The sequence below is a fragment of the Trachemys scripta genome, chromosome 12, assembly GCF_013100865.1.
Source record: "Trachemys scripta elegans isolate TJP31775 chromosome 12, CAS_Tse_1.0, whole genome shotgun sequence".
Classification (NCBI taxonomy): Eukaryota; Metazoa; Chordata; order Testudines; family Emydidae; genus Trachemys; species Trachemys scripta.
The window spans coordinates 34207931-34235752 of record NC_048309.1 but is presented as its reverse complement, the minus strand read 5'-3'; the positions used below and the strand labels follow the sequence as shown (position 1 = coordinate 34235752).

The 27822-nt window shown below is 42.8% G+C and overlaps 1 protein-coding gene across 2 annotated transcripts in view; it reads left to right on the top strand.

Moving 5' to 3' along the window:
* LOC117886341 (cytosolic phospholipase A2 gamma-like) overlaps positions 1-27822 on the top strand; it is a 56808-nt gene that overhangs the window by 13718 nt on the left and 15268 nt on the right. For both annotated transcript variants that reach the window (XM_034788057.1, XM_034788056.1), the window contains exons 2-9: positions 2132-2288; positions 2610-2726; positions 10251-10402; positions 12419-12617; positions 16195-16312; positions 19676-19816; positions 23283-23336; positions 25646-25711. In XM_034788057.1, coding sequence (XP_034643948.1) covers positions 2265-2288; positions 2610-2726; positions 10251-10402; positions 12419-12617; positions 16195-16312; positions 19676-19816; positions 23283-23336; positions 25646-25711 — 871 coding nt within the window. In that variant the 5' untranslated portion in view covers positions 2132-2264. The remainder of the gene's footprint in view (positions 1-2131; positions 2289-2609; positions 2727-10250; positions 10403-12418; positions 12618-16194; positions 16313-19675; positions 19817-23282; positions 23337-25645; positions 25712-27822) is intronic.

The window sequence follows — 27822 nt, the reverse complement described above, 5'->3', positions numbered from 1 at the left end:
GTGTACCTGGAACAGTTCACCCCATTCCCAACTCCTGCCCCTTTTGCAGCATGAGGGAGAACCTGGTGCACGGTTATCTCAAATGCATCAGGTTGCAGCCCCTATTCCAGCTCCTCCACTTTTCCACACACCTGTTTCTTTTCACACACCCTGTCCACGGCCCCACCAAGTCTCGAGACCTCCTCGTCAACCTCCTCCCGGCCCTGGCCAAAGCGGCCATCTACAACACCAGGAGGAGGATGCTTGACGACGGGGTGCTCTGCAACTGTGGGGCCTATTTCTGCTCCTCCCAGGTCTCACGCATCCAGGCAGAGTTCCTCTGGGTGGCGTCCGCTGGCTCCCTAGACAGCTTTGAGGAGCAGTGGGTGCTGTCCGGGGTTCTTTGCTCGGTGTCTCCCCCTGGATCCCTAGTTTTGAACCTGTGAGCTTTACTCCTGATCCTGTTATTCATTAGTTGTCCACCATCTTCAGTTGGTTCCCAGGTCCAGTGGTCCCTCCAGCAAGGCTAGGGGAGGGGCCTTTAGACATTGGTCGGCTTGTGCGCACCCACCTCCCAGGATTTCCAATAAGGCCTCACTACCTGGTCCTAGTACCCATTATACAGCAGAGCTGCCCCTTCCCACCTCAACCCTCAGCTGCCCCCAGTGGCCTTTATACAGTATATCTGCCCCTTTCCTACCCCATACCCTCTGCTGCATGCACTGGGCATAACACAGTATAGCCACCCTCTTCTGGGATGTTTTGCATATTAACACACTAATAGCAAGGGAAATCTATTTTCTCTGCATCTGTAAGTAACTTGAGTCTCAGTATAAATTCTGGCAGGCCAATACTATGTTTCTGGTCTGCGTGCTCTGTGAATCAATTCTGCCAGGAGTGATCTCTGCCAGCCTGGGAGGAGGGAAGTCCATATTTTGTCATTCATATCCTTGGGGGTCTGTGATGTGTGTGTGTCTGAGGCAGAGCTCAGAGCAGCTGGACAGGGAGGCTTTTCTTTGCTGGAGAGTAGGGTTTGTGAGGGGAGATATTTGTATTAGATTTTGATATTGCCCTTTGACTGAAAGGAGGGAAAGTTCTTGATTTAACTGCACAAAAGAACTTCACAGCAGTTGCAAATTGAGTGTGTTCCTGGAGGCCTTCTGTATGGGGTTCATGGAGCGTTGTCGGCCAAGTTGTGTCCTCTCCAGTAATCCCACCCCTTTCTCTCTCTCTCTCTCTCTCTCTCACACACACACACACACACAGTTTTAAAAGCAGAAAACCACCAGTGCAGATCCAGAGTTCACCTTCTTCAGGGTCTAGACACCCACACTCACATACCTGCCCACAGACAGGTAGAACATGTGTTCAGAAATGTAAGCACAGCAAACTGCGGGTGTGGGGACGGAGCTTCACAGAATGCAATTTAGGGCTGGAGTTATCAAAGGAGCGGAGGGAATTCCAATGAGATTTGTCCCCTTAACTTCCTAGAGTGCTTCCCAGAGCCTGCAAGGGCCCTAAATTGATTTCCATACAAATTGACTGCTGTCTGTCTACCAGTTACAATGCCCTCTGCCAAATTTTCACAGGGAAGTAACTTTAAAATTAAGTCAGGTTGACACCCTGGCACTTGGGCTGAATGGAACCAGAATAAACAGGGCCCCGAATGGGGAGTGGGGGCTGTGTCTATTTTCTCAGCTCTTTCTCTCACCTAAAGGTTTCTAACAGGGATTTGCTGTTTTCTGTGCTCACAGTGACACACCAAGATCAGAAATGTCTATCTGGCTATCTCCACACACCCCTCTCCCTCCCTCTCCCCCATATATACACTTTATAAGAAGGGCAGGCTTGGGAACATGAACCATCGTCAATTTCTGTTGTAGCAGGAGAGAAATGTTATTACTAGGGTCTGTGGGGGGGGGGTGTTTGTTTTTTGTTTTAAATCTGATCCTCATCACCACCACCCATTTTTTCTCTATTATTTGTATTTGGAAAGTGGAACTTCTAAACCAACCACACTCCATGTTAGCTTATTTTCTTTTACATTTCCAGGTGGAGACAGGATTTCAACTCCTAACTCCCTTAGACTCTTTGGAAATTCCACTCGACATCCCTATGGGATGATACTAAATGTTCCTTTTCTCTGAAACAGCCACAGAAAGAAGAAAACAACAGTTAGAGGTTGACTTGGTCCTCCCATCAAGACGTTCCCTGAAGAGTACATTTGCCACTGAAGAAAGAATTCCACATCACCAGGAGCTCTACGGGGAAATCTGGGAGAAGCTATGAAAAGATTTCAATGGAGAAAGGTAAATTATTTGTCCTACAGAAACTTGTTTTGTTCGACCAAGAGTAGATTTCTTTCAATTTGACAAAACTTTCGCAATTTTTGAACCAACTTTATTTCCCAATTTCTCAGAACTTCAGTGAAGCGAAAAATCAGTCATTTGCCCACCTCCACCTGTAACCTTGGCTGAGGTTTCCAGATACAGATACATAATACAAATGTAAAGAGTAAATCCTGAGGAAACTCCAGGGACTGGGTGTTATTTGTGCACAGGCCCGATGTCTCCACTCTATGGCAGCCTTTGGAGAGATGAAGATATTTTATTGTATTTTATTTTTGGCAGGATGATAGAACTATCCGACTTTCCCATGAGCTCTCGAAGGGTGAGAAAGAAGCCACTGAGAACAGAAAGGCAAAAGTTCTGGAGTGCCTCAAGAGCCTTGGCATTGCCCGTGATGAGGTAGGAGCCCATTGTGCCTCATAGCGCTAAGGAGAACAATATAGGATGTTAGTCATGTGGATGGTGATTGAGGTCCCTGGTACAGTGGGAGGAAATGCCTCCAAAATCCTGCTCTATGGAGATGTTCCCCTTGAAATACAACATTCCCAAAGCACCAGGGAGGCAACCCATGACCACAGACATACAAACCTTATGTCCTTTGGCAGGCTCAAACTTGGGGGCCTTCAGTGCTAAAAGAACAAGCCCCTACCCCTTTAGCAGCAGTAAGGGGCTTGCTGAGGCTAACCTCTGGAGAGCTGCATACTCACGTGAATTCAGTCAGTGCTTCCTAATTCAGTCAGTGCTTCCTAAAGCCTCTTTGCAGTGTGTGTATATATACCACTGTGATTTTGAGGCCAGACAGAGCCTGCAGCAGAGAACAGATGGGAAGGGGAGATTAGAGCCGTCACTGTAGTGCATAGACAGCATTAGAGGGACAGAGTTGGTTGAGCTACTAATACTTGTCTGACGTATTACTAATATTAGTAATGAATAGTGACTATGTAACATACTTTCTACATGTATCACAGCCCCCTCTGCTGGTTGAACCTTACAGAGGGTACAAGCCAACTACTGCTGCCCACCCCCCGTGGTTACTCTGTTAGCTGGCATGGTGGAGAAATTTGAGGAACATCCCAGGATTGTTACCCATCATTGAAAAGTGGTGGTCCTTAGGGGGATGTGAACTCCTGTGGACCTGACATATTTGGGAACATCTCCCCTCTGACGGCTTTGCAAATCTCAACCTAAGAGTCTTCCACTGCTTCTTCCTCACAGTATTCTTCCTTCATCTGAAGGGAGAGTGACCTGGGTTTTTTTTGGTGCTCAGGGTTCAGTAACCATTTGTAACGATGCTGCCTCTGGCAGGACACAACTGAGAGTTTCAATTCAGGACAAATTGCTTAGAGCAGGGCAATTACAGCTCAAGGCTGGGTTTCCTTTATTATTAAGGCACACCAAACCAACCAAACAGAGAAGACTTCGGTCTCACCCCACTGGCTAACCATAAGTCATACAAGCAATTCCCTTAGACACTCCAGTTTCCTAGTATCACCACCAGTGCCACTCGTTATGGGGATGAATGGTTATGAAAATCAGTACCTCAGTAAAAGAAAAAAGGTTCTCTCGATCCCGAAGGACCAAGCCCCAGACCCAAGTCAATGTACAAATCAGATCTTACCCACAAATCACGCTGTTGCCAATCCTTTAGAATCTAAAATCTAAAGGTTTATTCATAAAAGGAAAAAGATATAGATGAGAGCTAGAATTGGTTAAATGGAATCAATTACATACAGTAATGGGAAAGTTCTTGGTTCAGGCTTGTAGCAGTGATGGAATAAACTGCAGGCTTAAATCAAGTCTCTGGAGTACATCCACAGCTTGGATGGGTCATTCAGTCCTTTGTTCAGAGCTTTAGTTTATAGCAAAGTTTCTCCAGAGGTCAGAAACAGGATTGAAGACAAAATGGAGATGCTGCTGCTGCCTTTTATAGTCCTTTTGCCATGTGGCTTGTGCTTTCTTTGTTCCAACCACAAGTCACCCAGCACGTGGCATGGAAAAACCTTAGAGTTCGGTCAATAGGCATGTCCCTGCATGCCTTGCTGAGTCACAAGGTGATCTGCCTTCTCTCAATGGTTCAGTTGTATAGCTGATGGTCCATAATGGGCCATCAAGCAGGCTAGGCAGTGCTGAGACCACATTGTCTGGGATGTCACCCAGAAGCATAGCACAAGTTTGAAATACAGATAATATAGAGCCAATACTTATAACTCTAAACACAAAAATGATACATGCATACAGACAGCACAGTCATAACCAGCAAATCATAACCCGCTCATGGACACCTCACACGACAACCTTTGAATAATATTTGTTGCAAATATATAATAGTGGTTGCAGTTTATGTCAATAATGTCACATCCCCAATGCAAAATTGACGCAGGAAGGGATGACACAAACATCACTGACTGCATCCCAAGAGCTCCCCATCCTTGGTTCTCTCTTACTACAGCTAGTATTGGTGTATAACAGAAATGGTTTATTCAAGTCAGGTTCAATAACATGATTGAATCTCTTTACAAACTCAAGATAAAACTTGGTTAGAAAAATATTAATCATAAATGAATTAACTAGTAATTAATCATTCATTAATTAACCACCAATAAATATTAATTAATATTAACCATTAATTAATCATTAATGGTCTGGAGGATGGTGTGGATTGCATCCTCTGCAAGTTTGCAGATGACACTAAACTGGGAGGATTGGTAGATCGCTGAAGGGTAGGGATAAGATACAGAGGGACCTAGACAAATTAGAGGATTGGGCAAAAAGAAATCTGATGAGATTCAACAAGGACAAGTGCAGAGTCCTGCACTTAGGACAGAAGAAACCCATGCACTGCTACAGACTAGGGACCGAGTGGCTAGGCAGCAGTTTTGCAGAAAAGGACCTAGGGGTTACAGTGGACAAGAAGCTGGATATGAGTCAACAGTGTGCCCTTGTTGACAAGAAGGCTAAGAGCATTTTGGGCTGTATAAGTAGGAGCATTGCCAGCAGATCGAAGGATCTGATCATTCCCCTTTATTCGACATTGGTGAGGCCTCGTCTGGAATACTGTGTCCAGTTTTGGGCCCCACACTACAAGGAGGATGTGGAAAAATTGGAAAGAGTCCAGCAGAGGGCAACAAAAATGATGAGGGGACTGGAGCACATGACTTCTGAGGAGAGGCTGAGGGACCTGGGATTATTTAGTCTGCAGAAGAGAAGAACGAGGAGGGGATTTGTTAGGTGCTTTCAACTACCTGAAAGGGGGTTCCAAAGAGGATGGATCTAGACTGTTCTCAGTGGTAGCAGATGACAGAACAAGGAGTAATGGTCTCAAGTTGCAGTGGGGGAGGTTTAAATTGGATATTAGGAAAAAACTGTTTCTCTAGGAGGGTGGTGAAGCACTGGAATGGTTTACCTAGGGAAGTGGTGGAATCTCCTTCCTTAGAGGTTTTTAAGGTCAGGCTTGACAAAGCACTGACTGGGATGTATTAGTTGGTGTTGGTCCTGCTTTGAGCAGGGGGTTTCACTAGATGACCTCCTGAGGTCCCTTCCAATCCTGAAAATCTATGAATAGTAGATTGGATCTGCTCTTGCAGCATGGTTCCTGTATGTCTCATGTGATCTTGCCAAGGGATAAAGAACATAGCTACTTTATCCAAACAAGCTCTGGCAAATGTTTGGAACCCAATTAACATCAAGTATCAGAGGGGTAGCTGTGTTAGTCTGGATCTGTAAAAAGTGACAAAGAGTTCTGTGGCGCCTTATAGACTAACAGACGTATTGGAGCTTAAGCTTTCATGGGTGAATACCCTCTTCGTCAGATGCATGTAGTGGAAATTTTCAGAGGCAGGTATAAATATGCAGGCAAGAATCAGTCTAGAGATAATGAAGTTAGTTCAATCAGGGAAGATGAGGCCCTCTTCTAGCAGTTGAGATGTGAACACCAAGTTAACATCAAGTTACTGTAGATATTAATGTTGTCCATAGTATAGGAATCTTGTCATTTAGCAGTGAAAGCAGGTGATAGTGTGCCTCAGTTTCCCTTTTCCCCATACAGGACATTAGGTTTGGAATGTCTTTTCTCCTGTGAAAAGTTCCAAGACTGTTTACAAGCACTGATTGTGAAACATTAGTATAAGTCCTTTTAACATAAAGTGTGTTCTTATGTTTTACTCTTAACATGTTCAAGGGATTTTCCAAAACATAAGGCACATTGTATATTTTTACAGTTCTTGGTAATAGCAACACATTAGTTACAAAAATCACCATTAACCATAGGCTGTGCACCCACCGGCAGCTCCCCGCCTCCCCACCCAGCTCACCTCTGCCTCCTCCCCTGAGCGCGCCACGTGCCCACTTTCCCCCCCTAGCTCCCAGCACTTCCTGCCACAAAACAGCTGTTTTGCGCGGCTGGGAGGGAGGGGGGAGGAGGGGGAATGTGGCGCGCTTGGGGAAGAGGCGGGGCTGGGGCTGGGATTTGGGGAAGGGGTCCAATAGGGGCAGGGAGGGGCGGTGTTGGGAAGGGGACTTTGGGGAAGGGGTTGGAATGGGGTTGGGGCAGGGGCAGGGGCAGGGGAAGGGGCGGGGAAAGGATGGAGTTGGGGCGGGGCAGGGGAGGAGTGAGTTCCTACCAGCGCCAGGGAAAGTTGGCGCCTATGCCATTAGCAATAACAACAAATTAATTGCAAGTGCCTATATACAACTATTTTTGTCATGCCACACCTCTGGCCCAATACCATTTTTGGCATTTTAGGCTTACCCTGTGGCTTCTCTTTGCAAAAGTAAATTATCTTTTTCCTCCTTGTCCTGAAGGATCAAACCCTCATTTCTCTTGCTTAACAGAATTCACTGGCTGATGGGGTGTGCTCTCTTTGCTAACAGCTATTAGCAAGTCTTTCTTCTCCCTGTTAGTGAGGTGATTTGCATCAACACAGACAGGAGCCTGTTCAACAGTTTTCAGATCCTTAACTGCTACCAATTCCAAGGCTGGACTCTGTCTTAAAGAGATACCACACAAATCCAAAGAGTCTGAGGATGACAGTTTCCTTGTTCTCCCCTGCATCCTTAAGCATTCAGATGTAAAAAGCACAGACTGCTCACTTAAAGAATTAGCATGGAGACATTCCTGTTCCAACACCATTGTCTTCCCAACAAGCTGGCCAGACACAGCCACTTGGTCACAGGGCTGTTTAAATTCCCTGACACTTTTCATTTCATCTGAGACCTTTTCTAAGCAATCCACACTGGATCTTTCAAAAGGAAAATTAGTGGATCCATTCACAACAGAAAATTTCTGGCTGTTAGGAACTGAAACTTTCTTGATTAAATTACTTCCACACCCTTCAGTTGCAGCAAATTGCTTGCACAAATTACCATGAGGATTCCTTTCCCTAGGACCTTCTCTAAGCAACAATTTACCCCTCACAGAAATTTTGCCCTTACCCTCTTCACTTACAGCTTGTTCTAAAGGAACATTTTCCTGATCAACAACAGGCTCTTTCTGGGTCTCACTTACCTCCAGGATCACCTTTGGCTCATCAGGCGGATTTCTACACAATTCCCTTTCAGGCAAACTGACAGATTTCATAGTCAAAAGGTCAAAGGCATTCTCCTTCCCTTTGCCACACACAAGTTTAGGATTTTTTTCCTTCTTGCTACAAGTTTTCAAACTGTCACTAGGTAACACAATCAAATCACCTTTATGCTTTTCTGCAGAACTGCAATGCTCCTACTAATAAAGCCCAATATGCCATTAGCCTTCTTGGCAACAAGAGCACACTGCTGACTCATATCCAGCTTCTCATCCACTGTAATCCCCAGGTCCCTTTCTGCAGAACTGCCGCTTAGCCAGTCGGTCTCCAGCCTGTAGCGGTGTATGGGATTCTTCCTTCCTAAGTGCAGAACTCTGCACTTGTCCTTGTTGAACGTCATCAGATTTCTTTTGGCCCAGTCCTCCAATTTGTCTAGATCACTCTGGTCCCTATCCGTACCCTCCAGCGTATCTACCTCCCCCCCTCCCAGCTTAGTGTCATCTGCAAACTTGCTGAGGGTGCAATCCATCCCATCATTCAGATCATTAATAAAGATGTTGAAGAAAACAAGCCCTAGGGACGACCCCTGGGGCACTCCCCTTGATACCGGCTGCCAACTAGACATCGAGCCGTTGATCACTACCTGTTGAGCCCGACAATCTAGCCAGCTTTCTATCCACCTTATAGTCTATTCATCCAATCCATACTTTTTTAGCTTACTGGCAAGAATACTGTGGGAGACCATATCAAAAGCTTTGCTAAAGTCAAGATATATCACATCCACCACTTTCCCCATATCCACAGAGCCAGTTATCTCATCATAGAAGGCAATCAGGTTGGTCAGGCATGACTTGCCCTTGGTGAATCCATGTCGACTGTTCCTGATCACCTTCCTCTCCTCCAAGTGCTTCAAAATGGAAAAAAAACCAGTCCTATATTACAAGTTTGTCTAAACAAACAAACAGACAAACAAACAAACAAACAAACAAACAAAAACTCACTCCCATGAATTATTGAGAGCAAGGGACATCAACATGAAGGACAGTAAAGTTAGGCACTAGATTGCTTAGTTGCTTTTGAAATGCCTTCTAGGCACTTATCTGCATCCCTTTGAAAATTCTGGTCCCAGTCTGTTGATTGGTGCATAAGACATTAAACACAAAGGAAAAGGTTCAGAAAAGAGCAACAAACATGATATAGGGGTATGGAATAGCTTTAGTATGAGGAGAGATTAATAAGATTGTGACTTCCAGCTTGGAAAAGAGACGACTAAGGGGGGACATGATAGAGGTCTAGAAAATCATGACTGGTGTGGAGAAAGTAAATAAGGAATTGTTATTTACTTCTTCTGATAACACAAGAACTAGGGGTCATAAAATGAAATTAATAGGCCGAAGGTTTAAAACAAACAAAAGGAAGTATTTCGTCACACAATGGACTGTGAAACCTGTGGAACTCTTTGCCAGAGGATGTTGTGAAGGCCAAAACTATAACAGGATTCAAAAAAGAACTAAATGAATTTATGGAGGATAAGTCCATCATTGACTATCAGCCAGGATGGGCAGCAATGGTGTCCGTAGCCTGTTTTCAGAAGCTAGGAATGGGCGACAGGTGTCAAAGTCAGATTCAGGACTCACAATTTGTCAGACCACTCTGTTTATTAGCAAAGTGCTCTGCTAATACACCCAAATAATGTGAGCACCACGAAAGACTCAAACTATCTTATTTATACAGATAAAAGGGCACGAACTTAACAAGATAACAAAAGGAAGCAGAACTGATAAGTTTACCTGGGGCTAGACATACATATCTTATTTCCTTACTAACTATTACCGATCTCCTGTTAATGTCCCACCATTAGCTTAAGTGGACCCATTGTTTCATACCTTAATGTTTCTCTTCCTGACAACTATATTTCAACATTCCTTATTCCTGCTTAAAGGAACATACAGCATTTCTTTAATCCATTCTATTTTTACAATATAATTCATTCTACTTTCACACAGGGTATGGATGACTTGATGATTACCTCTTCTTTTCATTCCCTCTTGGGCACCTGACACTGGCCACTGTTGGATGATAGATACTGGGCTAGATGGACTTTTGGTCTGACCCAGTATGGCCGTTTTTATATTCTTATGAGTTTCAAAGGGCCCTAAGAGATACGGGGCTACCACTGTGTGATTATGGTTGAATATGCAGGATAAAATGGATTTGCTCTTGAGTCATCATGGGACAAAGGTCATTGGGCACTTGATAAGGATGCTTCCTAACATAAGGCAAACAAGTCTTGGAACTTGAGGTTCTGTGTGAATTTCTTGAAAGGATATGTACGAAGAGCTGAATAGCAGAGATGCCTCAGCATTTATAGTTCATTTGTCATTGCCTCTTTTCCCTCACCCAGGATACAAAGGATGACATGCCCAATATCGCTGTCCTAGGATCAGGCGGAGGTCTACGGGCCATGATAGCCCTTCAAGGATCCTTGGTGGAGATGAAGAAGCAGGGCCTGTTGGACGCTGTCCTGTATCTGTGTGGGGTATCGGGTTCCACCTGGTAGGTGCATATCAGCAGAAGTGAGAATGAGCCAGTTTTCCTGCACAGAGTTGGAGGCCACTGGGGCATTCTTATTATTATTTATCTCTGTAAATTTTCAATGCATGATGGGTGAGATTTTCAAAAGCACCTAAGGGTATGTCTACACTGAAAACAGGGGGTGTGATGTAGCATGCATAGACATACCTGAGCTAGCTTTAACCTTGCTAGCTCAGGCACCAATAGCAGTGAAGCTCTGGGGCTACAGCATGGGTTGTACAAGGCTGCCGAGGAACCTCAGCAAGCCCTCACAGAGATCCATGCTTCTTCAGCTTCACTGCAATTGGCACTCATGCTAGCTTGATCAAAACTAGCACAGGTGTGTCTACTCATGCTGTGGTCACACCTCTGATTGCAGAGCAGACATACCCTGTGACTGACCCTTTGACTTGCATTCCTAAGTCACTTTTGGAAATCCCACTTTTAAGCAGAGAAGTCTGGAAAAGCATGCAAAGTGAAACAGAGCTGTGTGACATGTGTAAGGTCACACAGCAGAGCTGGGACTAGATCATGGAACTCTTGAGCTTTAACCCAGCGTCCTACCCACTGGACAGCTGCCTCCTAGCCAGGCATAGGCGACAACTCTGTGGGTGCTCTGGGGCTGGGAAATGTTAGCGGGTGCTCCGCACCCACCAACAGCCAAACTCCCCCATCCTCACCTCCTTCTCCTCGCCAGTGTGCTGTATCCCCAATCCTCCCCCTCCCTCCCAGTGATTCCCGCCCTCCCTCCGCCTAACAGCTGTTTGGCGGCTCTTAGGACTTTCCAGGAGGGAGGGGGAGGAGTGGTGACCTGGCTCGCTCAGGGGAGGAGGTGGAGAAGAGGCAGGGCAGGGGCGGGGACTTGGGGGAAGGGGTGGAATGGGGGAGGGGCGAGGGTGGTGCAGAAGTGGGAAGAAGCAGGGCAGGGACTTGGGGGAAGGGGGTGGAATAGGGGTGGAGTGAGGGCAGTGCAGGGGTGGGAAGACGCGAGGTGGGGCGGGGGCAGGAGTGGGGGGGAGTTGAGCACCCACCGGGCAGAGGGGAAGTCAGTGCCTATGTAGCTGGGCATGGAGAGCTGATGTTGGGGATCCAAGGTGGTGGGTGACATGATTAGAAGACATAGAGGCATTCTTGGCAGACTGAAGAGCTGTAGAAGTGAGGATCAGTGGAGACCAGAGAAGTGATGTTTACAAAAACCAAGGTGACAGAGGATAGGGTTCCAGTAGTGAGGACAGTGAGAAAAGGGCAATGTGTGGGGATGGTTAAGGGTTTTGGGATTCACTGGGATTTACCAAGAGATTTAGAATACACAGAGGGAAGGAGGGGGAAGAGTCAGACAGGTCCCCAGTATTGAGGCTTGGAAGGAAGCAAAAAGAGTGGACTTGTCAACGAAGAAAGAGATGGGGAAAGGAAAATCTTCAGAAACCTCTCTCTCTCTCTCATGCTTGCTGAGTAGAACTTTACTCTGATAGTCACCCCATTGAAGTGAACTACAGTGGCAGAAAATGAGAAGGGTGATCAAGGGTGGCCTATTGAAATGGGGTGTGTGTGTGTGTGTTTGTGTGTGACCACTGCCTTCTGCTGGGAGGGATCAAAATTTCTCCTCCCTATGTCATACACCCTGAACTCCAATGTATTTTCCCCAGTAGCTCAAGAAGAGCCCTGGGCTCTGGGTCACACTCAGAATGGCCTGAGTAGTGTGCTCACCACTGCCCTCTGTTGGATAGAGTCACAATGGCTTATTCATACATCATAGGGGCCTTGGCATTCAGCAGAGGATCTTAACTCTATCCCTGTTATTGCCATACATTTCCCAGCGGCCATGATGACAGACAGCCATGAATAAAGTCCTTGTTAAGTCACATATTTGTTACAATGCCAGGATGATCACTAGAATTCCCTGTATGAAAAATAAAAGGTATAAAGATTAAAAGGGGGAGGGGAATTCCCCATCCTACTCCCTTAGTCTCAGCCATATCCCTTCTGGTTCATTAAAAGGTGCATGTCTACCCTCTACAAAGACAAGGACTGGACAGAGAAAGTACAGGACTTGGAAGAACGCCTGTGTGATACACTTTCCAAATCTTCATGGGATCTTCATAAGGCGTACTCTCTTGTGTGCCAGGCAGCTAAAGATGAACTCTTCTCTCTCACTGATATCTGGGCCTCTTTCGTTGTCTACAAAATATTGAATCAGGTGGGTTGCTACATAAATCCAGAGTGGTTCCACTGAAAAGTCAATGCATTTACTTAGTGTATTTCCCCCCTGCCCCCCATTCTCAACAGTACTTGGATACAGGAGCAAAATAGTAGAAGTATAATAATAACTCCTGACAATATTTTCAAAGCTATTTGAACCCACGGGTAACTTTGTAAATGTCAGCCTCTTCCCATGAGCTCTCAGAGATCACTGAGGTATCTGAGCATTTCTAAACAGAGGACTTCAAGGCTGTATAAGGGATTTGGATACCCATTTCCCATTAAAACTAGTGGGAGTTTGGCCTCTAAATCCTTTAGGTGGTTTTGAAAATCTCACCCTAGCATATGATCCCCAAATCCTTGACTTTCCAAAATATGAAGAGAGCTAGAAGGCATGAAAGTCTCAATCACAGTCTTGATTTTTTTTAATAGTAGGATCTTCAATCTAGCAGAGAAAATGTCTAATACAAATCAATGGCTGGAAGTTGAAACTAGAGAGATTCTGACTGGAGAAAATCTGTCTAGATTTTAGATAATGGGAATAATAACTATTGAAACAACTTACCAAGGATTGTGGTGGATTCTCCATCACTGACAATTTTAAATCAGCATTGGATGGTTTTCTAAAAGATTATTCAACCCCAAATTTTGTTTGTTTGTTTGTTTGTTTTTTGGTTGGTTTCTGGTCATTGTTGGAGGGTATGATAAATGAAGGGCGGAGGATAGCTTCCTATTATGGACACCCAGCCAGCCAGTTAGCTATAAAATCTCTCTTGGTAGTTGTTCTCTACTTGCTTTACCTGTAAAGGGTTAAAAAGTCTCACTGTGATGCATAGGTAAAAGGAAGTAAGTGGGCAGCTGGCCAAAAGAGCCAAGGGAAGGCTAGAACTTTTTAAAATTGAGAAAAAAATCCCCCTTTGTCTGTCTGTTGTTGTTCTCTCGGGAGCAGAGGCGGACAGGGCAGCAACTATGCTGTAAGAAGCTTGGGAACAGGTATGAAAAATCATCTAGGAAGATATGATTAGGTTTATCTCTTTTTATTTCTTTATGGCTTGTGGATTCCTCTGTGCTAACCCCATGTGCTTTTGTTTTGCTTGTAACCTTTAAACTGGACCTCAAGAAAGCTATTCTTGGTGCTTAATCCTTGTAATTGCTCTTTTAAAACCTAGAAATAGCCTAAGTTTCCAGATGTATTCTTTCTTTCTTTCTTTCTTTCTTTCTTTCTTTCTTTCTTTCTTTCTTTCTTTCTTTCTTTCTTTCTTTCTTTCTTTCTTTCTTTCTTTCATAAAATTTACATTTTTTAAGAACAGGATGGATTTCTGTGTGTTAAGAGGTTTGTGCATATGTTTTTTAGTTAGCTGGTGGCAACAGCTGATCTCTCTTTTTTTTTTCTTTTCCATTCTCAGCTTTTCCCCGGAGGTTGGTTATGAAAGCGCTTGAGGGTACCCAACAGGAAGGAATTCCCATGTGTACCTTCCTGGGCTCTCAAAAGGATTTTGCACTTGGGTGGTGGCAACATCTACCAATCCAAGGTCAGCGAAAAGCTGTAACTTTAATACAAGCCTAGGGTGGCCAGTATTAATTTTTAGAGTCCTTGCAGGCCCCCACCTTCTGCACTCAAAGTGCCAGAGTGGGGAATCAGCCTTGACAGAGGGGTTTTTTTATACACGTTTATTTTCAATTTACCTAATTTTTCAAGTGAAATACCATTTCAAAAGAAAACTTTAAACTGTTTAATTTCAAAACAGCCAAAATAAAGCATTTAAACTTTTTTACCATTTTTTCTCAGATGGAAGAATTCAACAAATTTGACCTCAATTCACAAATAATTTCAATGCTCTGAAAAACATTTTGTCTGACATTATTGTTCCCTAATTCCTATTCATTTTGATGAAACTCAGGCTATGTTTACACTGGAGCTGGAAATTTAATTCCCAATTCAAGGAAACATACCCATTTGAGCTGTGATTTAAAACTTAGGTACATTCTCAAGGTGGTTAGCCCCTCCCTCTGCTTCTGCTGCTTCAGCTACACCGATATTTTTATCATGTTAGTGCTGGTGTGTCTCCACCTGGTAATCAGACCTTCCTTCTCCAGGATAGACATATCCCAAGGCATTTACTTGAAAAGTCCACTACGTGCCTAATGGCATCTTTAGGTGTCTAAATATTTTTTTAAATCTGGGCCGAATTCCCTTAGGTCTATTTGAAAGTCACCACCATGGACTGTAAATACCCTGTTGTTTGTCCATACAATGCTGTGACGTTCCCTTCTGGTGTTATCTGGACCAGTGATCTGCTAGGTCACCCCAATCCTTGACTCTGGGAGGCAGCCTTACCCTGCTCAGCTGTGAGAACCCCCACTCCTGGGCTGTTCACGCACAGCCTCTGGCATGTAAGCTGCTCCTTGGATTCTGCCACTGAATAACACTAGCCAGTATCTCCAGTCCCAGAGACAACCCTAGGAACCTCAGTCTTGCACTGTCCAGTTATGCCCGTTGGACACTGCAAGCTTATATGAGTTTGTCAATTTATCAAAGAAATTGATATGTACCTGGCTTGTTATCCCAAGGGGAGTCTCTGACACGCTTCAGACCAAACACCGGACTCCTCATTGGTTTTGTGGGTACAGACTAATACGGCTATCCCCTGATACTAAGCTGATCTTAACACTTTCAATGCCCTTACAAACATATATGCTTCTCACCACAGGCTGGCTGATTGCCCTTCAGCCAGGCTCTCCCCTTGATCAGCACTTCAATTGCTTGGTGGTGGTGGTGTCTGTAGATGTAGGTGGAAGAGAGAGGAAGAGCATGGCAAACGTCTATCACTTTTATCATGTTCTTTCTTTCCTCTTGGCTTTGCCCCACCTTCAGAGCCAGGTGAGCATTACCTGGATGATTTAGTTGGTGTTGGTCCTGCTTTGAGCAGGGGGTTGGACTGGATGACCTCCTGAGGTCTCTTCCAAACCTAATCTTCTATGATTCTGTGATTCATCACACACCCAAATTGACCAAAGGAAGGGGGAGGGGGTAACTCACTTGAGAGTCCAACAGATCCTTTTGTTGCTGCCAAGGCCATCATCCTTTGTTCCTGTGAGGCTGGACTGGGTTTGTCCCATACCTGCCCTGATGAGGTGTGAACTGCCTCCCTGCTCTTGGAGAGTTTTTGGCTGGGCTTATTTTAAGCCATGAAGACACATTTTCAGCCTCATAACTATATACATGCAATTATAAATTATAACATTACTATAACGTTACTGTAACAACAATTACTATAACATCACTATGACAACAATGCTCAGTGCATCATGAGCCTTCCAAAGACACCCGACATGACAAACTTTGCATTAGATACCATACAATCAAATTATAAGGATGAACATGGGGGTGTAGGTTGTTTCCACGAGGTACAGAAAAAAGCACTAGAATGAGGGAACAATGATGAAGATGATGATGGTCTCAGCAAAAAGGGTCTTTCTAATTCCTAGCCTGAACTAATTAGACAGGAACAGAATTACAGGGAACATCACCAAAATGTGTGTATTTCTGTGCTCATCAATTTTTAACTTTCCAGTATGATCAGACCAAGTTATCTCAACAAGACGATGCCTCCACAAGTGGGACAAATCCTTACCCCATCTATGCAGCAGTGGAAGCAAAGATATTGCATAAAGCACATGAAAACAGCCCAGGTAAAACAATAACACACTGGTGATATTAATGAGAGAAACCACATCTAAATGTCAAGTACTCTATGGAAAAAATAAATATTGATGTTGCCTCTTGCCCTTTCTGCTACTGTAAACACTACTAGGTGGAGTCACTGTTTAATAGAGTTGAATGCAATCTAACAATGTATTTTTTTAGTCTAAAAATGGCCTTTTAAGAAAATGGGGGTTTTTTTGCATAAACCTCTTTACCAAAATGGTTATTGATGTTCCTCATTTAAAACAACAACAACAACAACAACAAACCTGGTTTTTCAGTAAATGAAAAATTCCCATAACACTGCTCTACAGCCAAAATGCTTCTGAAATAAATGTAGTCAAACTTTACTAATTCTGGGTCACTGAGAACGAAAATGATGCTTCAGATTGTTGATTGGCTCTAGTTTTCAAGATATGCTATTGGGTCAGTATATACGACCCTTGACTTGGGAATGGCAAAGGATAAGTGAGTTATAAAGGGAAGGGATCTCAATTTAAACCAGAAATGACTAAAATACATCTTTGACTGGATCTATGAATAAATCTATAACTGGCTTTGGACAGTACTTGCTTTTTAGGGAAAACAATGAATGATGCAATCTGAAGCTGGTACTGCGTCATACATGATATGAATTGCATCATGTTATTCCTAGAAGTCATGGATGATGCAATCATAACGAAGCTTACATCACTCTGCTGAACAAATTGCCCTATATCAGCTCTAGAAATCATACAGTGTTGTGCTCTCTTATTTGTCAGTGTTTGATTTTGCAAAGGGACACATTTCTGTTTAGCCAAAGTGAGCAGAGATGCCTCGTACTTGTGTGAACAGTGCAGATAACTTCTGCTATGTTTGTGGTGAAGTGACTTTTGCATCATAAAAGCGCAGTATAACCACTATGGTTAAGAAAGCCTATCACCCTTATTTTGGCTGCAAAATTGGAGATCAGGACAAGAGGTGGGCCCCACATATATGCTGCAACGCTTGTGCAACAAATCTTCGCCAGTAGTTGAACAGGAAAAGGAAATCTATGCCTTTTGCAGTGCCAATGATTTGGAGAGAGCCAACAGATCATACCAGCAATTGTTCCTTCTGCATGGTGCCTCCAGTTGGGAAAGGTGTGTCAAAGAAGAAAAAGTGGACTGTGCATTATCCAAACATTCCATCAGCTATACGCCCAGTACCCCACAGAGAAGGACTGCCGGTTCCTGATGCACCAGAATCATTCTCACTTGAGTCAGATGAGGAGGATGAAACTTCTGGTCCTGAACCATCAATGTCACAGGACCCACATTTTCTCCCATCCTCCTCCTCTGAACCACACCTCATAACACAAGGTGAACTGAATGACCTTGTCAGGGATTTGGAACTACCCAAGAGTAAGGCAGAGCTGTTGGGCTCCAGACTACAGCAGTGGAATCTCCTGGCAGGTGATGTTAGGGTTTCCATGTTCCGTGACCGTCAAAAGGATCTTGTCCCATTCTTCTTCATGGAAGGTGATCTTGTAGCCTGCAACAACATCGATGATGTGATGGCAGCCCTCAACGTCATTCATGATCCAGATGAGTGGAGACTGTTCATTGATTCATCAAAGACGAGTCTTGAAGCTGTTTTACTGCATAATGGCAATGTTTTGCCATCAATTCCAGTTGGTCATGCAGTCCATATGAGGGAAACCTATGACAACATCAAACAACTTTTGAGGTGCATAAACTATGACCAACATCAGTGGCAGCTTTGTGGCGATTTGAAGGTTGTTGCTCTCTTGCTTGGTCTGCAGACTGGATACACAAAGTACTGCTGTTTTCTCTGTGAATGGGATAGTCGTGCAAGAGATTCCCACTACATCAAGAAAGATTGGCCACTCCGACAGTCATTGGAGCCTGGGAAGAAAAGTGTTCAGCATCCACCACTTGTTGAATCAAGGAAGATTTTATTACCACCCTTACACATCAAGCTGGGTCTGATGAAGAACTTTGTCAAGGCCATTGACAAAACACAAGCAGCTTTCAAGTACCTCCGTGGAAAATTTCCAAGGTTAAGTGAAGCTAATATAAAGGAAGGTGTCTTTGTTGGTCCTCAGATTCGTGAACTTCTTCGAGATGATGCATTTGACCATGCACTGTGTGGCAAGGAAAAGACGGCATGGAAAGCCTTCCAGTTAGTGGCAATAAATTTTCTCGGAAACAACAAAGTAGACAACTACAGGTTGTTGGTGGAAAACCTCCTCAAGGCATACAAAAGCCTTGGTTGCAACATGTCACTAAAGATACATTTTTTGCACTCTCATCTAGATTTTTTTCCACCGAACTGCGGAGCAGTGAGCGACGAGCACGGCGAGCAATTTCACCAGGACATTGCAACAATGGAGAAACGCTATCAGGGCAAATGGAGCCCATCAATGCTTTCAGACTATTGCTGGACAGTGACAAGAGATGCTCCATTTAATGAATACAAGAGACAGGCCAAGAAGCTCCGAGAAGCCACTGAATAGGACTAAACTATGTACATAATAGTTTTTTTACTTTTGTTTCATAATAAATTTTATTTATATAACCCTTTTGCTGATTTTTAAAGTGTTACATAAACAGGACAGGTGAAATATTATCATGTAAAGCAACCATAAACACATGAAAAGACCTAGATTTAAAATTTATGATTAAAACTCTACTATCTACACAATATACATAGACATAAAATGTAAAAACTTAAATATCTTAGAAACAGTAGCCAATCAGTTGTTTTAATTGTCTATTTAATTTAATATTTGAATTCAGCACATCAAAATACATAATAAATAGCACATTTTATCTCTGAAGCAGACGACTTCTGAAAAATTGTAGACCAGTGTAATTGTTTCAATAGTGACTTTGTAAGTTTGTGATAAATTGCCCAATGAGGAACAGTTTCAGAAATGAAAAGAACTTGGAAAACTTCAGAAAATATGAAATGGATGTTTCTATTTTTTTATTAGCTCTACAGTTAAATATATCAGTTTTAGATTTGACTCATTTTGAGTATTTTTTTCTTTATACTTTTGGGTCAGAGTTAGAGATAGGTGGTTGGAGGGAGGGTGGAGAGAGGCTATGGTGGCCCCAAAGGCTTCTGGGATATCCAAGGACAGCACATGCTGGCCTAAGGAGGAAACACCAGATGGAGAAGGTCACCATAGAAAATGACTTGAAAATGATCATGGGGTGAACAGAGTGAAAAGAGAGGTAGGATTTCCTGCTAGAGCAAACAGAATGGTCAGGGAATTGAGAAATTATTGCAATCATCCAAGAAGGGGACAACAAGAAGCTGGCACTTGAAAGGGCCTTTTTGTAAACCCTATCTATGTTTCACAGGCACTTGGTTTGAATTCACCCCTCATGAGTCTGGCTTTCCTGGCCTGGGGGCATTTGTGTGCACCAAAGACTTGGGAAGCAAATTCGAGAATGGGAAGTTGAAAGATAACAGCGAAGAGAAAAGTATCTGCTACCTGCAAGGTAAGCAATCAAGTCCCTGATTCTCAGCCAATAGATAGATAGGTATTGCAGGTTTGTTACCCAGGGTTTTCAGAACCCAAAGCAGTGGTAACTTAACTGTTTCACTCCAGGCATTGTCAAGATGAAATCAATGGGAACACATCAATTTTCATCTGATAAATGATTGATACAAATAAGTGGTGCTTTTAACTAAAATGACAATTTATTAGATTTAAGCACATCCAGACATAAGCAATAGGTTTAGAACATCCCAAAGCATTACCTAGAATCTGAGATGGTATTGAGTACTTTGCAGCAGGGTGGTAATGGCCAGTTGCTTCCCTGGTGGGGAGTCTGGTGTCACGAAAAACATCTCTCTGGATAGCTGCAGAGAATTTCCCCAAAGTAAACTCTATTATCTAGTCCTGTTTGTAACTAACTTTTACAAAACACATGTATCATAGTGACCCCTACTGTGTCATCACTTCTCCCAATATAAATAAGCTAGTTGTCAATCAACTTTCCTAACAAACTTAGTCATAATAAACTTCTATATTAAAGGCAGAAGCTTCAAACCTACAACTAGCATTTGACCTTGCCTCCAGAAGCCCTGCTTGTTCAAATTAACCCTTAACTATGTAGTGTTCTATTTTTTTTTTAATTCATGATGCCTGAATGCACATAATATGGCTGCAATTGGCTTCATCAAATTCTGGAGTACACGCACCCCTCAAATCTGGGGCACCAAGTCCACTATGTTATTCTAATGCAGTGTGAGATCTACCTCATATTATAGACCTATTAGGAATGTTTCCAGCCACCCAATCCTGTAGGTCTCATCCCAATTTCAGAGCTCTCTTGCCAGTTGCTTGTATCTACTCAGCTTTCCTCCCCGCCCCATACTCCATTCAATCTTCCTTCTGTACCCACACTCTAATTTCCACCTCGCTCATGACATTCATTCACATGTAACCCCCTTTGCTCACCCTTCTTCCAGCATCTCACCTTTTTGTCAACCCACTTAGATCCTCCTGAAATGGTTAGCATTTATATAGATAGCACATCCCATCCATGGATATCAATATGCTTTCCAAAAATTAGTATCAAGATACCCATTTTACAGAGAAGGAAACTGAGTCACTGAGAGGGGAAGTGGCTTCTCCAAGGTCATGATGGTTGGAAATGGGGGGGGGGATAGAAGTCAGGTGTCCAAATGCCTAAGATGCTGCTCTGTCACTAGAGCTGGGAATTTCTAAGGTGTCTAGGGAAGTTTGGAAGCCCAACTTGCATTGAATGCCAGTGGAATTTGGGCACCTAACTCCCATGGTCTCCTTTGAAAATCCCTGCCAGGAACATTCATCTTCCTATTAGTTAATATCCAGTGTAAGTATGTCTTGTTCTTTTATATTTATTTATTTAGATAGGGAATTTCCAAAGGATCTAAAAGGATGAGGCAATTGTGCATGTGTGTGTATGTAGGGAGGAGATTTTTCGAAGGGATGAAGGACAGTTAGGCACTCAACTCTCATACAAATTCAATGGGCTTTGTGGTTGTGATTTCTGAAAGCACCTAAGTGATTTAGAAGCTTAATCATAGAATCACAGAAGATTGGGGTTGGAAGGGACCTCAGGAGGTCATTTAGTCTAACCCCCTACTCAAAGCAGGACCAATCCCCAACTAAATCATCTCAGCCACGGCTTTGTCAAGCCTAACCTTAAAAACCTCTAAGGAAGGAGATTCTATCACCTCCCTATGTAACCCGTTCCAGTGCTTCACCACCCTCCTAGTGAAAAAGTTTTCCTAATATCCAACTTAAACCTCCCCCACTGCAACTTGAGACCATTACTCCTTGTTCTGTCATCTGGTACCACTGAAAACAGTCTAGCTCCATCTTCTTTGGAAGCCCCTTTCAGGGAGCTGAAAGCAGCTAACAAATCCCCCCTCCCCATTCTTCTCTTCTGCAGACTAAATAATTCCAATTCCCTCAGCCTCTCCTCATAAGTCATGTGCTCCAGCCCCCTAACATTTGTGTTGCCCTCCGTTGGACTCTTTCCAATTTTTCCACATCCTTCTTGTAGTATGGGGCCCAAAACTGGACACAGTACTCCAGATGAGGCCTCACCCATGCCAAATAGAGGGCAATGATCACATCCCTTGATCTGCTGGCAATGCTCCTACTTATACACCCTAAAATGCGGTATAAGGATCATTTGACGTCAATGGAGATGTGTGCTCCTAAGCCAGTTAGTTGTTTTTGAAAATCCCACCCTGGGTATCAAACTGCCTTACTTCCTTTGAATATTCCAGCTTCATTCATTCATTCAAATTTGAACTATACCAATTAAACACAGTCCATCCTAGCTCTGGGTGCCTTTGACAATTCTTCAAAATACATCTCCTAATGTATGATAACTCAAGCAATTATTTATCCTTAAGGGGGAAAATAAACTTTCCAAGTGAAAAGGTAGGTAAACTCTGGATTAGGTTTCCAAGGAAGGATGTGGAATCCCCATCACTGGAGGTTTTTAAGAACAGGTTGGACAAACATCCATCAGGGATGGTCTAGATTTATTTGGTCCTGCCTCACTGTGGGGGGATACACAAGAAGACCTCTCAAGGTCCCTTCTAGACCTATATTTCCATGATCCTGTGATAAAAGTAATCCTGTTAGGATTATAAACATAATAAATACATTTAACACACCCATCTCTCAACTGACTATAGGGCAGAGATGTTCCAAAAGTTATCAAACTCTGGCCAGGGAATGTCTTTCTTTCTTTTGTCTGTACAGCAACAAATGCAATGGGGTCATTCTTCATTCCTGTGTCACATAGGCACTGTGATATTACAAATACTAATACTATTTATTAGGGCTGTTGAAAATTTGGTATTTACATTTATAGGAAATGTGGAAATTTGTTTATATTCCAAATCAGGACTAAAACACAAAATTCTGACCTTTCCCACAAAATGATTTCCATTTTGGGTCAATTGAAATGTTCTGTTTTTATAAAATTGAAACATTGCCTTCCTATTTCTGTAATAGTTTCATTTACACTGAATTATAAAAGCCAATAAATTTGGGAATGAAACGTAATTTCAAAATGAAAAAATTGAAAGATTCTGTTCCAATAGGTCAACATGTTTCCTTTCACATTTATTTTTCAAATGAAATTTTATCAAAATCAACAAGTTCCCATGGAAAGTTTAAATTTTGACAAAAGAGTATTTTCTGATGCAAAAATATTCCATTGGAAATTTGTTGACCGCCTCAACTTACAATACATTTTTTCAGTTATGGATGAATGTGTGAATCGAATTGCAAAAGCACATAACCCATTAGAGACTGGCCTGCCAGTGCCCCCTTGACTTTTCTACCAGTGGGGCTTTTATCCAGGCAACTCTTTATGTAGTATTAAAGGGAAAGGGCTTAATGAACTCTTACTTGTGCCATTGTAAATAAGGTATTTTCCTTCTTGTTTTCAGGTTTATGGGGAAGTGTCTTTGGATGCATAGAGGAAAACATTAAATATTTAAAAGGTACTGACATTTCTGCATATTGAAGTTATGGACAGGTCATCAGTGGAATCAGCACAGGTCCCCATTGGAGGAGCTACTGCACCATTCTGTAGCAATGATCCCAATGCCCTACTGTTTATCACAGTGATACTGTCATGTGTCCAACAATCTTAGTATTAGTAGCAGTAGCCTAAAGCAGCCCATGGGTGTCTGCCAGTTGTGGATGGGTTGGATTTTCAAGGGTGCCAAAGGGAGACAGAGCACCTAACTCTAATTTTTTGCCTTTCAAAATCTCCAGCATTCCAGATAATTTCCAGATTATTATATCTAAAGATGAGATTTTCAAAGCTGACTTGGGTGTTTGGAGCCTAATTTCCACTAATTTTAAAGAAGAGTTGGGCATAATCTAATCTCATGCTTCAGTCACCTGGAGGAATCAGGAAGGAATTTGTTCCCTGGTGCACATTTGTAAGCTGTTTCTTAATTATTATTAGCCTTCCTTTGAAGCATCCAAAATCAGCCACCTCTAGAGATGGGACAGCAGCTGGGGTAGGCTGATGCTCTAAGGTGGTACTGAGAATTCTGTTTCTAGATGCTTGGTTGGTGAGTCATGCTACAGGTCCAACAGATTTGGGATCAGGAAGGAATTTTCCCCCAGGTCACATTGGCATGAACTATGGGGATTTATTCCCCTTTCTTAGCAGCATTGTGTGCAGGTCACCTGCTGAGATTATATAGGCATGTCTCACCTAATCATTCCCTGCTATTGCAGGACCTCTGCCTCATGTGCACCTCAGTATCTCCTGTTCTCAGGCTGTGGCACACAACAGTTCAGCACTGCCTCAGTTTAAATGAGGTCACTGGGTTCCACCAGGGATATCTGTGTGAAATGTAATGGCCTTCTCATCTCAAATTCTACAAGTGCAATGAACAATGAAATTCAGTTCCTTTAGGTGGCTTTGAAATTCTCAGTTGAGATGAAATCCTGATCTTGAACTTCATTCTGATTTTGGAACTATCTACACTTGGGCAAATTCTGGCCTCACTTACACCTGCATAAATCAGGAGCAAATGATTAGCAATCAGTGGAATTCCCCTTACTTCATACCAGCATAAGTGACATCAGGCCCACAGAGGTGTCAGGGAAATCTGAAACTAGCTGATTAGTTACTGATGATTTTAAAGGGAAGCAAATGCTCAAGATTGGCCTTAATATTTGTGGTGGTGTTTTTTTTTTAAAATAATGATCAGATTATAAAACCTAGATAATGATAAAATCTAAGGTTTGATTCTGGTTTCAGGCTGATTTAACACTGGCGTAACTCCACAGTGACAAATTGTGTCTTCATTTACAGTACCACGAATCAGGAATAATTCCAGTGAAAACAGCAGAGTTACTTTTGAATAGAGCTAGTTCAAACATTTTGACTAAACCATTTTCCACCAGAAAAACCTGCTTTGTGATAATCAAAAGTTTTGTGGGAATGTGTCGATTCTGATTTTTGATGGAAAATTTTCAAAATGCTACAAAATCAAAATGGAGTATTTTGTTTTGACTTTATCATTTTGTGTCAATTTTATTATTTCATTTGGTTTCAATTTTTATTTATTTTTTAACTAGCTAGCTAAAATATATATTAACTTATATTTTATATTATATATTTATAGGTAATATTTTTGTTACCTTATAATGCTTCACTATTGTTCAAAGGAAACATTTAGTACGGTCATTTTGATAATTCTGAATTGAAATATTTCACAATTGCAATCCTCCAAGATATTTTGAAGTTTTTACTTTTTGAATCAATTTGAGATGAAAACAAATTTCAGAATGTCCAAAGTTTCCCACAGGCTAGAAGTTCTGTTCCTTACCCACTATCCTTCTGAGTTACACTAATGCAGATCAGATCAAAACCATGTCCCTGATGTCTAGAGTTAAGAAAACCTCAAACCTTAAAGAAAAAAAAATGACTCCCTTTAAAAACCCTGGGTGACAGATCTTCAATGCCTTGTAACTGAATTTTGATTTCCTAGCTCAGTGGTTATCAATCCTTTTTTTTTTTTTTTTTTTGGAATCTGCAGAGATCTAAAAATTTTCAAATAGAAGAGCTTTGGAAATTTTAGACATAATCTGCAGTCCCCAAGGGGTCCACAGACCATAGGTTGAAAACCACTATTTTATGGTAATGACAACCTTTTGCGGACCCCTTAGACATGGTCTGCAGATCCCTAGGGGTCCACAGGTTAAAACCCACAGTCCTAGATGATATGGTTAGTGTCCTTAACTATGTGAAATGACTCAATGTGCGTGTTTTCTTTTCTGTTTTCAGAGCTTGTTCTCCAAATATTTTCCGGAGGACTGAGAGGAAAACATGAGTATGCAGTAGGTGGAGCAGGTGAGTCATTCTATTTCTGGAACCATGGGCCAATTTTTCTTATAACTCACATTGGGTTTATCCTGCCATGACTCCACTGATATGAAAGGAGCTAGTTCTGATCTGCACCACTATGAGCAGTTATGGCTGCGCTACAGCCCCCCTATCATAGATGCGGCAAACAGCAACAGTTCTTCTGCCAGTATCAGACGTGAAAGTAAGCCAGTCTGGTCCGGTCCGGTCCGGTATGGCGTACCGGCAAAAGCCAGTACGCCGTGCCAGACCGCACTGACTGCGGCGGGGATTTAAAGGGCTCGGGGCTCCGCAGTGGCTGGAGCCCCGGACCCTTTAATTTGCCCCTGAGCCCCGGGGGCTCCCAGTCACCTCTGCAACTGGGAGCCCCAGGGTGATTTAAAGGCCCTGGGGCTCCCAGCCACAGCCGGTGCGCCAGGGCCTTTAAATCTTGAGAGGCCACGCCTCTTCCGGATGAGGCCACGCCTCTTCCAGATGAGGCCATGCCCTCCTCAGGACTCCGGCAGTACCGGTAAGTCCTGTAAGTTACTTTCACTACTGGCCAGTATATTATCATTACTTCCCCCAACAACATTAGCTACGTTGACAGAAGTACTCTTCCATCTTCATAGCTGCGTCTACACTGAGTTGGGGGAGGAGGGGTTGTCATAGCAATGTGTGTGTTTTTTTCACTCCTGTGACTAATTCACATATGCCTTATAAGTGTAGACCAAGTCAGAGCTAAATCAAGCCATTTGCATTAATGATATATGTGAGTTTCATGGATCTCATTCTCCCTTTCTAGTGAATGTTAACACACATAGTATCTTTTTGATAAATGCTTGCCCAGAACAAAATCACCCTGAAAGCAAATATGTGACTTCTCTACATGGGAAGTTTTACCAGTTATCCAAGTATAGTTATACCAGAATAATCCTCATGTGGACGCTCTTGTTCTGGCATAAGAGTGGCTTTCTTGCATTACCTTAAACCACTTTCAAAGAGATATAATCTAAACCTAAAAAGGCAGAAATTATTATCCACAAGAGAGTCACAGATTCCAAGGCCAGAAGGGACCAGTGTGACCATCTAGCCCAACCTGCTGTATAACACAGGCCAGAGAACTGTCCCAAAATAATTCATAGAGCAGTTGCTTTTAGTAAAAATACCCAATTTGGATGTAAAAATTGCCTGTGATGGAGAATTTACCATGATCTTTGGTAAGGTTTTCCAGTGGAAAATTATTCTCAAAGTTAAAAAAATTACACATTATTTCCAGTCTGAATTTGTCTAGATTCTATGTGTGGCCATTGGATCTTGTGATATCATTACAAGTACAAGTACATACATTGGATCTTGTTATATCATTACAAGTACAAGCAGTGGATGTGTTATTACTTGACTTTAGCAAAGCTTTTGATACCATCTCCCACAGTATTCTTGTCAGCAAGTTAAATAAGTATGGGCTGGATGAATGGACTATAAGGTAGATAGAAAGCGGGCTAGATCGTCGGGCTCAACGAGTAGTGATCAATGGCCCCTTGTCTAGTTGGCAGCCAGTATCAAGCGGAGTGCCCCAAGGGTCGGTCCTGGGGCTAGTTTTGTTCAATATCTTCATTAATGATCTAGAAAATGGCATGGATTGCACTCTCAGCAAGTTTTCCGATGACACTAAACTGGGAGGAGTGGTAGATACGCTGGAGGGTAGGAATAGGATACAGAGGGACCTAGACAAATTAGAGGATTGGTCCAAAAGAAATCTGATGAGATTCAACAAGGACAAGTGCAGAGTCCCGCACTTAGGATGGAAGAATCATATGCACTGATACAGACTAGAGTCCAAGTGGCTAGGCAGCAGTTCTGCAGAAAAGAACCTAGGGGTTACAGTGGACGAGAAGCTAGATATGAGTCAACAGTGTGCCCTTGTTGCCAAGAAGACTAAGAGCATTTTGGGCTGTATAAGTAGGAGCGTTGCCAGCAGATCAAGGGACATGATCATTCCCCTCTATTTGGCATTGGTGAGGCCTCATCTGGAGTACTGTGTCCAGTTCTGGGCCCCACACTACAGGAAAGATGTGGAAAAATTGGGAAGAGTCCAGCAGATGGCAACAAAAATGATT